Source organism: Engraulis encrasicolus, chromosome 14 (assembly GCF_034702125.1).
Source record: "Engraulis encrasicolus isolate BLACKSEA-1 chromosome 14, IST_EnEncr_1.0, whole genome shotgun sequence".
In the NCBI taxonomy this organism is placed as follows: Eukaryota; Metazoa; Chordata; class Actinopteri; order Clupeiformes; family Engraulidae; genus Engraulis; species Engraulis encrasicolus.
The window spans coordinates 14,752,039-14,768,193 of NC_085870.1; the positions used below are offsets into that span (position 1 = coordinate 14,752,039).

General features: G+C 42.2%; 1 protein-coding gene across 1 annotated transcript; it reads right to left on the bottom strand.

Annotated features, from left to right (window-relative positions):
* Positions 1 to 1,047: 1,047 nt before the first annotated feature.
* On the bottom strand, positions 1,048 to 15,729 carry LOC134462982 (solute carrier family 2, facilitated glucose transporter member 5-like). The gene is made up of 12 exons (XM_063216243.1): positions 15,706 to 15,729; positions 12,526 to 12,624; positions 11,375 to 11,535; positions 10,433 to 10,557; positions 9,985 to 10,114; positions 9,598 to 9,746; positions 8,674 to 8,864; positions 6,964 to 7,074; positions 5,740 to 5,841; positions 4,790 to 4,865; positions 4,556 to 4,683; positions 1,048 to 3,405 (listed from the first exon to the last, which is right to left on the bottom strand). The coding sequence occupies exons 1-12, from the start codon at positions 15,727 to 15,729 to the stop codon at positions 3,220 to 3,222; spliced, it is 1,482 nt and encodes a 493-aa protein (XP_063072313.1). The 3' UTR covers positions 1,048 to 3,219.
* Positions 15,730 to 16,155: the final 426 nt, after the last annotated feature.

Consider the following 16,155-nt stretch of genomic DNA (forward strand, 5'->3'; position numbering starts at 1 on the left):
GTATTGGGTGGGGGGGCCCTTTCTGATGGTTTTGTCCTGGGCCCATCTAAAGCTGTCAGCGGCCCTGCTTCCAGGTTACCTTAATCTGGGTTGCCATTCTTTGCCATGCCCATTGGAATACTCGTTTGCTCACTGGAACACCTGCCCAGCGTCAGCTTGATGTCCTTAATCAACTATAACCCTCAATATCCGATGACTCACCTCAGTCTCTTTATCAGTGTCCTCTATAACTACCTTCACATCATGCAAGCCAGGTCATGGGCATCTCATGGATGTACCCAACGACTCATTCTCAGTGACAGGTCTGTCTAGTGGAGTTTTGTCTCTCTTTGATGTATCGTCCCTTAAATAATTCACTGGAATTTTTTAGTAATAATTCTGATTTCATTCTTTTCTTTTCTTTTTTCTTTTTCTTTTTTTTTTGACGATTTTCTTTTTTCCCTTTTACTGTCAAAGCATTATTTTTCGGTTTCAGTTGTTCGGATCATTTTTATTTTCATGGTCTTGCAAAGTGCCTTCCCAATAGTGATTGTGATTTGAGCCATGGGTGGAAAATATGAAGTGAAATGGACCTGTCATCTTCAAGGGTTAGACCACAAACACGAGTAGAGCGATTTGCATTGACACTTTTTTTGTACGAGGTGATCCACACATGGGGGGGAAGAAAAAGATGTACATTTGTATATGTATGTTTGGTATTGAATATTCAGTCCCTTACAAGGTTGTTCTTTATGTCACAAGTTCTTTTTTTGTTGATTTTTTGAACATTTCAATATAAACATACTTTTCTATAGATGTTTGGTTTTTGTACACTGTTTTTGGAGTCTGGTGTCTCTGTTGATCTGCAGAGATTGGGATAAAATTAAAATTGTATTTCAAACTCTTACAGTGTTGACCTGTATTGCTTCTGCTCCTTCAGTGAAAAATAAGAAATTGACACTTGTTGAAATATGGAGGGAACTTGAAGCATTATGTCAAAAATTATCATAATTTATGAGAATAACGATACAAGATTTGGTAGACAAAATATATCAATATGTTCTCTTTATTTACTGTAGTTTAAGCTTTTAGACTTATGTGGTACTTATGATGAAGGTAGTTTTCAAAGGATGAAAGTTTCTATGCATGAAAGTAATCATATTCATACATATATTTTCACAGTTTCAATCATAATTTAAAGTGCTCAAACAATACAAATTGTTGATTCAAGTTTAGTTTTACTGCAATAAAACATAACATTTCCAATGAAGTGGGATGAAATATAACACATTAGCAACACATATTACAAGTATGTGTATATGGTACAACTATATGATACAGAATCCATAAGATGTAAACACTTCCATTGTCCATCTGCTCTGTATTGCATACACTCACCGGCCACTATATTAGGAACACCCGTTACAGCTGTTCATTGAGGCAAATTTCTAATCAGCCAATCACATGAGGGCAGCTCAATGCATTTATGCATGTAGACATGGGCGAGATGATCTGATGCAGTTAAAACCGAGCATAACAATGGGGAAGAAAGGTTATTTAAATGACTTTGAACATGGCATGGCTGTTGATGCCGAAAAGGCTTGATTTGAGTATTTCAGAAAAGACTGATGTACTGGGATATTCACACACAAAGAATGGTACGGAAAAGAAAAAAAATGCAGTGAGCAGCTAATCTGTGGGCAAAAATGCCTTGTTGATGGCAGAGGTCAGAGAAAAATGGCCAGACTGGTTTGAGCTGATACAAAGGCAACATTAAGTCAAATAACCACATTACAACCGAGGTATGCATAAGAGAATCCCTGATTACACAGCACCTCAAATCTTTAGGCAAATGGGCTACAGAAAACCACATTTGGTGCCACTCCTGTCAGCTAAGAACAGGAAAATGAGGCAACAATTTGGACAGGCTCACCATAAACGACACTAGAAGATCGGAAAAATGTTGCCTGGTCTGATGAGTCTTGATATCTACTGCAACACTCAGGTGGAATAGTCAGAATTTGGTGTCAACAGCATGAAAACATGGGTCAACCCTGCCGTACATCAATGTTTCAGGCTAGAGATATAATGGCATAAGGATATTTTCTTAGCACAATTTGGGCCAATTAGTACCAATTTATCTTTGTTGCAATGCCACAGCCTACCCGAGTATTGTTGCAGGCAATTCAGGCCGTTCTGAAGGCAAAAGGGGGTCAAACCCAGCACTAGAAAGGTGTTCCTAATGCAGTGGCCGGTGAGTGTATTTTCCATCACAATCCTACCTAAAATATGTTACCTACATGTGTTGTATCGTGGGTTTTTTTGTTTTGCGTTAAAGGATGTGCCGGTAACTTGAATCCCTTAAATGTGTAATTCCCTGAGAAAACATTTAGCCTTATACGATAAATGAAATACAATAAGACACTCCCAAGACACATATTACTGGTGCTACACATAACACTCCAGCCCGTTGTCTCCCTCATCCTGTGAAGAAGATGGGTAGAACCAGAGAGAGTAGAGAGAGAGAGGTTCCATTGGCCCATTGTTTCCGGGTTCTACTATTGCAAGGGGGAGGGGGGGGGGGAATCCCCCTTTAGGAAGACCTAAGGACTGTTCTATTCAATGCTAGGAGTATTATGACACCCCCCAAACGTATTCACTAACCTGGCTTGACAACCATATGATCTCATCCCATTCCTAACCCATAGGGTTCAATATGACATCGGTCCACCTTTTGCAGCTACTACAGCTTCAAGTCATGTGGGAAAACTGTCCACAAGGATGACTGTTTATAGGAATTTTTGACCATTCTTCCAAAATCACATTGGTGAGGTCACATACTGATGTTGGTTGACAAGGCCTGGCTCTCAGAATCAGTCTCCAATCTAATTCATTTCCCAAAGTTGTTCCATTGGGTTCAGGTTAGGACTCAACTTCATCCATACCATAATAGTATTCTGTCGCCCATGTCTTTATGGACCTTGCTTTGTGCACTGTTGCACAGTCATGTTGGAAAAGCACCAGGTTGAACCATCAGGATACCAAAACAATAAAACAATTCCAAGCTTTCAAAGTTGTGGGAACACTTTGGAGCGTGCCCCTTCCTCTGCCAACATAACTGTGACCATCTCAAAAGTTCACGAAAAGGCAATGCAAAATAACACATTTGAAATGTGTGAACATTGCACAAATGTAACAAAAAATAGTAAAGGAGGTGTTATGGGGAAATGTACTACACAGCTACAGTTTGGTTACCAAGAAGTCATCAGATTTTTGGCTGGTGTTTTTGAAGTTCAGTTTTTTAAAGTCTTCATCGATCTCCATTGAGGTTTTCCCTTTGGTCTCTGGGATGAAGTACAGCACAAAGAAGGACGTGAATGTGCAGTAGGTCACGAATATCAGGAAACAGTACTGGCCCATTCCCTCCTGTGCAGGAAAAGAGAGGAAGAAAGTCATTTTAGAGTCCCTTGCAAAAGCTACTTTTCAGTTTAGTTTCATCAGAATTTCTTGTTTTATGCCTGGGTCATGTTGAAATGTGGAAACTTTATAGCAGCAATAGATGGGTTATGATGTCATCATCACTATGGGCAGGGCCGCTGACAGCTTTTGCTGGGCCTGGGAAAAAGTAATCTGAAAGGGCCCCCTATCCAATACATACAATGTATGTAATGGGAACCCAATTCTAGGCCCACTATCTTCCTGGGCTCGGGACAACATACCCCTTGCCCCCCCCCCCCTGTCAGCGGGCCTGACTATGGATGTGGTCTGACTGTCATGCCAACGAGCCTAGCTCTTTGATGTAAGGGTCAGAGCATGTTTAGTACCCAGAAGGCAGCACAGCTTTCATCACCTTCATTACATATGTACACATCATTTGTTTTTTTTGGCAAGGTTTCACAACTTTTCCACATTTAATATAAACTATAACCTGAACAATGCAATTGGAAAAAAACAAACAAGGGTTAAAGGGGAAAAATAGTTAATGTTTTTCAGTTGTACAGTTGCATTGTACAGGTTATAGTTTCTTAAATGCGGACAAAGTTGTAAAATTATTTGTCTTTTTTTTTATTTTTTTAAATCTCCAAAACTTGGCATTTGAACAGGGATGTGTAGACTTTTATAGGCAATGTAGACCAGACGAAGGAAGTGATTGGGAGAGAGATGGGGAGGGATCAGGAAATGACCTTGGGCCACAATCGAGTCTGTGTCCCCGGCATATTGGTACAGTGCACTAGCTCACTGAACCACATCACCCCGACTTCATTCTTTCTTATGATGAAAAATTTTACTAAATTGAATGTGAACTGTAGCTTATGGCATTCAAACAGGTTCTTGAGTAGCCTCTTACTGCAGCAGGGGTCGCCGGCGGGCCTATTCACTATTTGCTGAAAATACTCAACTACATCATAACAACATTGCTATGACAGTGCAGAGAGCCATAAGTAACAGATTAAGACATAGACATTACAATTTTGGTGACAGTAAGGTTATAACATAGGTGCTGCGCTAAGGGGTTAATTAAGGAATTGTCATATGCTGTAGGCCGACATGGGAACAGGTGTTCTAGTCTCCTTACCACCACATAGGGGAAGACCATCCCAATGCCGAAGAGGCTGACCCAGTTGACGATGCCTCCGACTGCAAACGCGGCCGGCCGCCAGACCTGGAGGAAGAGGTCGGCTGGAAGGCACATCGATGCTCCAGCTGTGGACCAATCACAACATTTCAAAGAAAATCATCAAGGCAACCAAGGTAGAGTAATCAGCGTGCGGTTTAAATGCCAACTTGTACAGGGTTTTGATGTACTTACACGGGCCTAAGCCATAGACACAGATGACGGTGAATAGAAGGCCAATGTTGAAATAAGGTAACCAGGGTGCCATGTCCTGAGAGAGAGAGAGAGAGAGAGAGAGAGAGAGAGAGAGAGAGAGAGAGAGAGAAAGAGAAATAAATACATAAATAAATAAATAAAGTCAATGTAGGCAACAGTATCAAGTTTTTCTATTCTGTGGTCATGATAAAATAATTTTTCGTATCGTAATAATGCTGTTACATTTAAATTCACCATTGAAAGAACCCACTACATTACTGTAAATGTCTGACTAGTTGTGTTGTGTGTTGTATTGTTTGTGAGAGATGGTAGCAGGAGAGGGAGGGTATACAATAGACATGTGTTCATGCAGGGTTGGTCTGGGACCCAAACAAAACAGCCAGGGCATTTTTGTAGTAGACAAGCCCGTCACACATCCCCACCTGTTTTTCTACAATATTGTGATTGGCTCATCTCATTGTCTATATTAAAGATGAAGCAATGGGCCACCACATCTACATGGTGGGCTGGTCTCAAAGGGGAAAGGAAACAAAAACCCAATCAAAGAGGGTAGATTAGAGGAAGAGGATTCAAACTCTGCCCACCCAATGCAAACGAGTGTGCTCAAGTTTGGTCTCCTAAGGGGGCGTTGTCCCCTCCTTCTTCTCTTTTTTGTGATGTTTGGTGGTGGCTTGCACAAGATGTGCGCTACTCAACCTAACCTTATTCTCAACCTAAAGCCTCCAAAGGTCTCCTAACCGAAGGTCTCCTAAAGGGGCGTTCACCTGACATCACATGGATCCCATAAAAGTCTGAGTCTGAAGTATCTTCCTGTAATCTACCCTCTTTGACACAACAACACTGGCCCCTGAGGACTGTCGAACCACCGGGAAAATGCCCTGTATGCCAGATGGCCAGTCCAGCCCCATGTTCATGCCTACGCAGGTTACCTTGATGGTCAGCATGACGATCAGTATGCACATCAAAATGGCCATCAGGAGGTAGCCATAGCCCAACAGCTTCTTACGGCCCATACGCTCTATGGTAAAACCCTGCAGTAGCCACACACACACACGCACGCACGCACGCGCGCACACACACACACACACACACACACACACACGCACACACACACACACACACACACACACACTCACATACACTCACACACACACACTCACACACACACACACACACACACACACACACACACACACACACACACACACACACACACACACACACACACACACACACACACAGACACACACACACTCACACACACACACACACACACACACACACACACACACACACACACACACACACACACACACACACACACACACACACACACACACACACACACACACACAGGTCAGTGACATTTGCAGCAGCACACGTCAGGGCAGCGCAACGACAGCCAGTGTCACTATTGAATGGATTTATTTTGTTTGCTTATTTTTAGTGAACTATCTAAGAAGCATATTCATTGCAGCATATCAACCACCAATAATTAATTAATTTCTGAGCATTATGTGTTGTTCCGCCACCTGACGTCTGAGCCCAAAAAAATGTCTCTGACCCACACATAATACGTAGGTGTATGACATAACATGGTCAATGATCAATGATTTCTTAGCCTCGCTAAGTGGAAGAAGACAACAAGATCTTTAGGTTAACTTGACGTTTAACCCATTGACGCCTGGCACCTGCAAAAAAGGGTGCTGAATGCCAGAACCCTTTTTAAGAAAAGCTGCGCTCAGCCTGTAAAAACCTAAATATCTCAGCTTCTGAAGCACATAAAAATATGCTCTAAGTTGCATTTTAACGCTAAGACCCTCATCTTTTATTAGAATGAGTTCATTCATCTCAAACAAACAGATTTTTAATAAAGTTGTTTCAAATCTCATGACCCTGAATGTTGTGTAATGCAGCTCCAGGCGCCAGGGCCAATGTTGCGCAACGCAACATCAGGCATCAGTGGGTTAAGGTCAATTTAAGGTCAACACATCTCCAGATCATACAGTCCATGTTGTTGACCATATTTTGTACACTAGTATATGCTATTTATATTTTTTCACAACACATTACTTCATCGGGTGAACTACAACCTAGAAATGCTAAAAATGTTGAAGTCTGAAAAACAAATGTTTCTTTTTTCTGTTACTTACACACAGTGATACAGTGATGACCTCTGTAGCACCAATGCCCAGTGAGAGATACTGCATTTTCTCCGCTGGGACTCCAGATTCATGGAAAATGTGAAATGCATAAAAATAAATCTGAAAATACAAAAAACACAGAACATCAACAAGTGACAAAATCACTGTTTAAACATAAGTAACTTAACAATCCTGCTGAAAACCAGACTTTGCACTTTATGCACCACAAGCACCCCCAGCTACTCATGCACATGCAGGAAACTTCAATTTTACTGCATGTTACAATTTCACAGTATTTCTATGCATGTGAAAAAAACAACATTTTTGTATTGCCGTCATTATGGTAGGATAGTGAAGATGTGACAGGAGATTGGTGGCAGAGAGAGATGTAGTAGGTAGGGCTGGGCAATATGACGATATATATTGTGATCGTGATATAAAAGTGTATATCGTGACCTGTCTCCTATATCGTTTATATCGTGATAGTCATTTTATCAATTTTATACGATTGAATATCATTTAATTACATTTCATGATGTCACAATACACACTATAAGTTAATGTAACTGTAAAAATAAGAATAAAAAGATCCATTTTAAAGAAAGGCTGTTTTGCGACATAAAAAAATAAAGAGCAAATAAAGAGAATAACTGAAAACGTATGTAATTGTGCTATATCGTGATATATATTGTTATCGTGATATAAAGTAATCCATATCGTGATTTTGGTTTTTTTCCATATCGCCCAGCCCTAGTAGGAGGGTTGGGAAATGACCAAGGACAGACTCGAAAAAGATGGTACGATAGCTCCACGCAGCATTCCCCAAAAATAAACATCCTTGTTTCCTTGTAACTCAACTGGACAATAATGGCACTCCAATTACTGTGTTGATGCCACAGAACTCCATACCATTTCACTGCATGTTTTACTTTCACACTATTTCTACACATGTGACAACTTTACATTCTTGTATCCTTGTATCCTTCCTTGTAAGTCAGCAGACCAGAGTGGGACTCCGCTTACTGCATTGATGCCACAGAACTGCATACCATGTCACTGCATGTTTTACTTGCACACTATTTCTTTTAAAAGTATTTTTTGGGGGATTTTCAAACCTTTTATTGGTTATTATCAGACAGGATAGTGGAGGACAGACAGGAAGTGAGTTGGGAGAGAGAGATGGGGAAATGCTAGTAAAAGACCCGGGACTCAAACTCGGGTCGGCCACATAGTAGACGAGTGCCGTACCATTAGTGCCACGGGAGGGCCCTACTTGCACACTATTTCTGAATGTGACAATTTCACATTCTTGTATCCTTGTATTCGATGTGCCTGTTCAGCCGACCAGTGTGGGACTCCACTTACTGTGTTGATGCCCCAGAACTGCATACTATTTCATTGCATGTCTTTCACACTATATCTGAATGTGACAATGTAACATTCTCGTGTCCTTCGATCCTTGAGTGTGGGTACTCCACTTACTGCGTTGATGCCACAGAACTGCATACTACTTCATTACATATCTTTCACACTATTTCTGAATGTGACATTTATTTAACATTCTCGTGTCCTTCAATCCTTGAGTGTGGGTACTTCACTTACTGTGTTGATGCCCCAGAACTGCATACTATTTCATTGCATGTCTTTCACACTATATCTGAATGTGACAATTTAACATTCTCGTGTCCTTCTGTCCTTGAGTGTGGGTACTCCACTTACTGCGTTGATGCCACAGAACTGCAGGCCGGAGGAGGGGATGAGCATGGCCAGCAGCTGCCAGCGGACACTGCGGGAGGTCAGGGTGTCCAGCACCGTCTTGGCCTTCTCTGATTGGCTCTCCCGCTCCTTCCTCATGTCCTCCAGCTCCAGCTTCAGCCCCGCGTCCTCCTCCTGCCACAGCCAACCAAGCACTGAGGGCAGACACACACACGCACACACACACACACACACACACACACACACACACACACACACACACACACACACACACACACACACACACACACACACACACACGCACACACACGCGCACACACATGAAACATGCATACACACATGAACACACACACACACACACACACGAAGCATGCATACACACATGAAAACACACACACACACACACACACACACACACACACACAAACACACACACACACACACGCACACACACGCGCACACACATGAAACATGCATACACACATGAACACACACACACACACACACGAAGCATGCATACACACATGAAAACACACACACACACACACACACACACACGAAGCATACATACACACATGAACACACAAACACGCACACACATGAAGCATGCATACACACATGAACACACACACACACACACATGAAGCATGCATACACACATGAACACACACACACACACACACACACACACACACATGAAGCATGCATGCACACATGAACACACACACACACACACACATGAACACACACACATATGAACACGCACACACAAATACACACACAGGTACAAATTACATGTACAGGATTCAGATCCTTACACAGTTACACATTATTGAAGACCATGGGTGTCCGCCACGGTGAAGACCAACCGTGTCCACAAGCACATGCGTTTCAGCCCTAAAGCCATGATCAGTGCACAGCACTAACCTTTCTTGCAGCCCTCCTCATCTCCTCTGTCGATGAAGAGGTAACGCGGCGTCTCTGGGAACCACAGCAGCAATACAAACTGCAGCATGGCAGGAAGGCCACTGAAGCCCAGCAGATACGGCCACAAGTCTGCAGTCCCCATCACGTCGCTGTAGCGAGAGAGAGAGAGAGAGAGAGAGAGAGAGAGAGAGAGAGAGAGAGAGAGAGAGAGAGAGAGAGAGAGAGAGAGAGAGAGAGAGAGAGGGAGAGAGAGAGAGAAAGAAAGAAAAAATGCAGTGTTAATGCAATAGAGAGTATTCTTGGACCAAATACAATTTAGAAGATGTTACATCAACTCTCTAAGTGTTCAGTTAACACTGTGTTTTTTACTGTTCAGGCAAGACTGACCTGATCCCGAGTATCTGTCCCAGGAGCTTCCCTAAGCTGAGGAAGATGGAGCTGGTTAAGGTGAGGAAACCTCGCAGCCTCTTTGGAGAGATTTCACTCAGGTACATCAGGTGCAGATTTATACCCATTCCTGAGACACACAAATGGATAACGTTTACTCTACAAGGGGCCAGGCACAAGAAATGAAGATGACATGATAACAACAGGCAGATATGACAACATCAACAACAACAACAACAACAATACTTATCGTGTTCATAAAGCAGTAGGTTAAAATAATCATTACACAAAGAAATAGGCCTAATAGAAAGTTAACCATAATAATAGTATTAAGATAATTAGTAATAAGTAATACTTTAGAGTAATAACCATTTATGACTAAACACTGTATACATCTTTACACTACATAAAGTGAACAAAGTAATATATTCAAAATGACCACACATACCAATATTGTATCCATACATGATCCGTGCAATGAGAATCATTTCAAAAGACTTGAACATTTGGCAGAGGATCATCAGTACAGCTGCCAGGATGGCCACCACATTATTGATCTGCATTGAGGTTTTCCTGAAACAATCAGTCAGTAAAAAAAGGATGGTTACATTTCAGTAGACCAGGCCTACCTGCTTCCTTCTGGTTACACATGAACATAGACATTGTCTCTTACAGCGTTAATTCAGCACTTAGAGTATTACTCTGGGACCAAATACACTCTAGAACAGGGGTCCCCAAACTTTTTTCTCTGGGGGCCACATTACCGTTCCTGACTGTGATCAGGGGCCGGGATCAATCATGTGGGCTTTATACTAGGCCACTGCCTGTTATAGCCATAATTTCTAGCACAAAATAGTTCAGCATTACAAGTGATTGGCAAAAGAAGTGAGTACTTCACATGTCTTTCAATTTGAAATACCACAGGTATTCTTTTTAATGTCTAATAACCATGTAAAAATTGCAAGGAAAGGTTAGAAAAATATGGTGATTGACAGTTTATGAGTGATACAATAGAAATGCTAGGCCTGTTTATATTACAGTGAGATAATATATTACAGAGATAGAAACTATCAAGACAAGAAACTTCTGGTGATTCACACTTGGTTAGTGAAAATGAAACTGTAGGAAGGCCTGTTGATAAACAAAATAAATATTTTAAAAATATATTTTATAATATTTTTTTTCTGTAAGGATTGCTTATTTGGGCCAGTTCAAATGGTGAGGTGCAGAGAGGTGGAGGGCCCGGTGAAAGGGGCTTGGCGGGCCGCATCCGGCCCCCGGGCCTTAGTTTGGGGACCCCTGCTCTAGAAGATCTTGAACGGACTCTCTAAGTGTTGAATACAGCATTTAAAAAAAAATGTGAGTCTTGTATGAAGCTATTTCATCTCACCGTCCGTATTTGACTGGGAGGACTCTGCTATGGATGGTTCCGATCAGGCCCCCTACGCTCAGGATGGACACCATCAGGGACCAGATGAGGGTGTTGGTGGACTCCCCCACAGGGACCTCGTACCTGTCCAGCCAGGTCTGGTTCACAAACTCCTGGATGTGCTGTGAACGGGCAGATAGAAAAAAAATACTGTGGGTCAGCGGTGACTTAGTGGTTAGGGAGATGGACTGTAGCCTCTTACTGCAGATGGGGTCGCCGGCGGGCCTATTCACTATTTGCTGAAAATAATCAGCTACATCATAACAACATTGCTATGATGACAGTACCGAAAGCCTTAAGTAACAGATTAAGACATAGCCATTACAATTTTGCTGACAGTAAGGTTATAACATAGGCTCGGGTTGCAGGTTCAAATCCCATCATTACCTCTCCCTACACCTCTATCCGTGGCCTGCTCTTCAGCAAAGCACCTAACCCCACATAGGGCAGTCATGGGTGAGCGGTTAGGGCGTCAGACTTGCATCCCAGAGGTTGCCGGTTCGACTCCCGACCCGCCAGGTTGGTGGGGGGAGTAATCAACCAGTGCTCTCCCCCATCCTCCTCCATGACTGAGGTACCCTGAGCATGGTACCGTCCCACCGCACTGCTCCCCATGGGGCGCCACTGAGGGCTGCCCCCTTGCACGGGTGAGGCATAAATGCACTTTCGTTGTGTGCAGTGTGCAGTGTTCACTTGTGTGCTGTGGAGTGCTGTGTCACAATGACAATGGGAGTTGGAGTTGGAGTTTCCCAATGGACTTTCACTTTCACGGGTTAAAGGGTTGCAGGTTCAAATCCCATCATTACCTCTCCCTACACCTCTATCCGTGGCCTGCCCTTCAGCAAAGCACCTAACCCCACATTGCTCCAGAGACTGTAACCAATACCAATGCAGTTCAATAGCTGTACGTCCCTTTGGATATAAAGCATCAGATAAGTGTAATGTAATGTAATACTGCTCAGATAATGCACTGCTTGGTATGTTCACGCCGTCGATGAAAAAAGGAAAGGTTGAGGAAAGTCCTGTCACAGTTCTTCAAGTCTATTTAAAAAAAAAGATCCAAAGTGGTATTAAGTATTTCTGTGAGTTCTGAGAGTTTTTAGGACACTAACCTGAGCAGGTGAAGTCATGATGGAGACTTGGAGTCCATACTGCAGTGTTCCACCAAGTCCCAGAATGAAAGTCAACATGTACAGCCTCCAGTACTGGGTCTGACACAGAGAGGGAATGTCAAAATTAAACAAACAAACAACACAACAATGACAGTTATTCACAATAAACGTTAGTTAAAAAAACAGCTTTACCTGAGGTATAATAAAGTTCCTGACAATCATCTCTCAAGTACTGCAATGTAACAACAGCACAGAAAGAATCTAGCAACCCTCACATGCAGGCAGGCACTGTATTTTATCTAACACAGAACATCTTCTCCTTAAATTTCTCTCCAGCCTTATTCAAATAGAGCACTTGCCCAGCTTAACTTGGATCTTGGCAAATAAAGCCTTGCCATAGATAACCGCTTTGGTTATATGGGCTGGCCCCTCACAAGGCTATTTTTTAAGACAAAGGGTAAAGTTCATCATTCACTATTAATTTATTGCCTAAGGATAACCCTAATCTGAACTCTAGTTAATATGTTAAATACCATGTCCAGGGCCGGATGGAGATGGCCCGGGGCCCCAAGGGTTGCTGCCATATCTAGGTTGCTGCAGGTGGGGGCCCCAGGCTGTGACCCACATATTACACCTTTTGTCAGTGGTCATTGGTCCATATTGGTCAATATTCTCCACAAGCTCCAACTGGTCCAGAACTCAGCTGCCCGCATCATTACTAAAACCCCTTCCTGTCACCATATTACCCCTGCACTGCAACATCTCCACTGGCTCCCTATCAAATATAGAATTCATTTTAAAATACTTCTCCACACCTTCAAGGCCATCCACAATCTTGCTCCCCCTTATCTATCTAATCTTATTCACATTGCTGTTCCCTCCCTCCCCCTCCGTTCCTCTTCCTCCATTCTCCTCTCTGTCCCCTCTGCCCGTCTTAATTCCATGGGGAATAGAGCTTTTAGCTGCTCTGCTTCTAAGCTGTGGAATGCCCTTCCCCCTGACATCCGCAATATTGACTCTTTTCCCCTCTTCAAATCCAGGCTAAAAACCCATCTGTTTCAGATAGCCTTTTCTTTATGACTCTTAAACTCTGTTTTATTTTATTTTATTATATTTCATTTTTCAAAAAAATCATATTAATTTATTTATTTTTGTTTAAAATTCTGTTTATGCGTCTTGTTTTATTTTTGTTTCTCTCTGTACAGTGTCCTTGAGAGTTTTGAAAGGCGCTTTTTAAATAAAATGCATTATTATTATTATTATTAATATTCCCTCTCGTGTTAACACATTGGCTACCACACATGCTTTGAAATTTAGCCTGTTGATTCCCCAGCATAGGTCTTGTTAACCAAGAATTGTCCATCATTGACTGTTTTTTGTAGGATGAAGGATGAGAAATCTGAAGCCTGTCCATCGTTTTGATGGTTTGCATTGATGGTGATGGCCTAAATCACAAGTTGAACCCTCGTCTTGTCTTCAAATTCTGTTACCATCCATGGTCCTCGGGTCGTGTACAACCCTTGTTTTATAATCATGTAATAAATACAAAAAAAACAATTCTGTACCATCACATTTGGTTTGAATCTCTTAGATGCCTTGTGAGGATTCCTTTTGTGTGAAAAGATAAGCCTGCTCATCCACGTTGCCATGTATTTTTATGGGATTTTCTGTACTCACCCTCATTTTTCATCAAAACATTACACAGAACTTCTCTTACTGTATAATCTTGTTCTCATTGTTGGCTGGAACTAATTTGAGATGTGTAGTATAACTAGTGTAAAATAATTAATTTTAATAATTTGTTTTAATTTTGCATTAATACAAAAACACAGGAAAACAAGGCAAAATATGACTTCCCAGCAGCTTACATGATTAGGAGAGGATAAAGTTCTCGTTCCTTTGGCCTGTAGAGCATGAATGATGAATGATTTCTGTTTTGACAGTTATTATTACTTTATAAACTATTTTATTCATACCCGGGTCGAAAACAACCCGAAGACAACAAGTGCTATATTTTTATCGAGACCATTTTCAAATGTAGTAAAATTCATTTTTACTTGAGAAATATGTTCAGCTTACTAGATGGTCCTAACAAAGTCAAAAAGCCTTGATGACATACATTAACATTAAGTAGTGGCGACCCGAAGATGAGAGGAAGGTTAACAAGTACACCCCTATCCAGTAGTACAAGAGTGTATTTCAATTAGTTATTATCAGCAGAGACAAATCATCTCAAATAGGCCACTACTCTCATCTCTCATCACGGACATTTGTCTTTCTGAAAAAAACTAAAGCTGCTTGCTACTGCTACAATCACATCTGTTTTTTTTCCCGCTTCAATCTTCCATTGTCACACTAAGAGTAAATTCAGAGCTGGTTTTACCAAAAGGCAAACTAAGAACTTGCATAGGTACCCACCAAAGCTGCCCACTGTAGGGCCCGCCAACTGTCAGTCCCACCATAGTAAATGCCAGCAAAAATGATTTAAGAGGGTCCGATTACTATATTTGGCCTGGGGTCACCAAATGGGTAGAACCATCGCTGAGTAAACTAAGAGTGTTCTAACATGTCCTTCTACTCCTGTTGTGTGAGCCATCACCTGTCATTGTGGTTTATATGTAACGTGTTACCTGGCCATTGCGCAACAGAGTAAGCGTGCAAGTACCACCACCAGGCGAACTGCACTCCACCCTGCTCCTGCACAGTTTTACATATCAAGCTCTCCAGACTTTCCTCTTGAATCCCACCATTACCTCCCTTGAGCAAGGCACCAAACCCAGAGGCGATACTAGGGTCAGCTGGGGGCCCCAGGCAAAAATTCAAAGGAACGAACATTTCAAACAAAATGGTCACTACTGTAGTAAAGTATGAGCTGTTATCCACCATCTACCGTAGGAGCTTGGGGGCCCAAGCGGCTGCCTGCCTGCCTGCCTAGTGACAATATAGGCTACGCTTCTGACCAAAGCCCACATTGCTCCAGGGACAGTAACCAATACACCCTGTACATAACTGTAAGTCGCTTTGGATACAAAAGAGTCGGCTAAATGCAATGTAATGTAATAATGTAACGGACACCTTTATAAATAAATGACCTTCCATTTTCCCTCTACATACCCAAATCAGAGAAATTCTGGCACGCCACTTATGTCCAAGAAAGCTGTACGGGAAGAGAGTGCTTACCAGCCCCTGCAGGTTGTTGTTCATGGCGATGGTCCTTCTGGCGTCTGTAGACTCCACAGTGGTAAGAGGAGCTGAGGAGTGTGCTGCTCGTGTGAGGCGAGGCAGGGAAAGAACAAAACACTTCACTTCCAAAGCGGATATTTATTCCCCTTCTCTTTCACCGCCTCTTACAGTATGGTTAATCATATTGTCCAGGATGAGCAGGCCACTTTAACTATGTGTTTTGGGAAAGGGCGCCAAAATGTGAACATTAACTGGTGGAGCGTAATCAGACAGCTGGATCTGGAGGGTGCTTGGCAGGTATGGCCTGGATAGAACTGGTCTACATTACATCGTCCCAACTCGCATGGTGGCATTGTGTGTACTGTGAACTCGTCTGCTATTTACAGACATCATGGCCAAAGTTATCCATTGATGAGAGGCCATGTAAAGGATGTTTTTAATGATCAG

Bases quoted from the DNA above. Each gene is read 5' to 3' on its own strand.
- LOC134462982 (XM_063216243.1), bottom strand. From the start codon at position 15,729: ATGAACAACAACCTGCAGGGGCTG. The intron at 12,625-15,705 runs GTAAGCACTCTC...TCTCTGTGTCAG, and splicing joins ACAACAACCTGCAGGGGCTG to ACCCAGTACTGGAGGCTGTA. The intron at 5,842-6,963 runs GTAAGTAACAGA...TGGCTACTGCAG, and splicing joins TCATCACTGTATCACTGTGT to GGTTTTACCATAGAGCGTAT.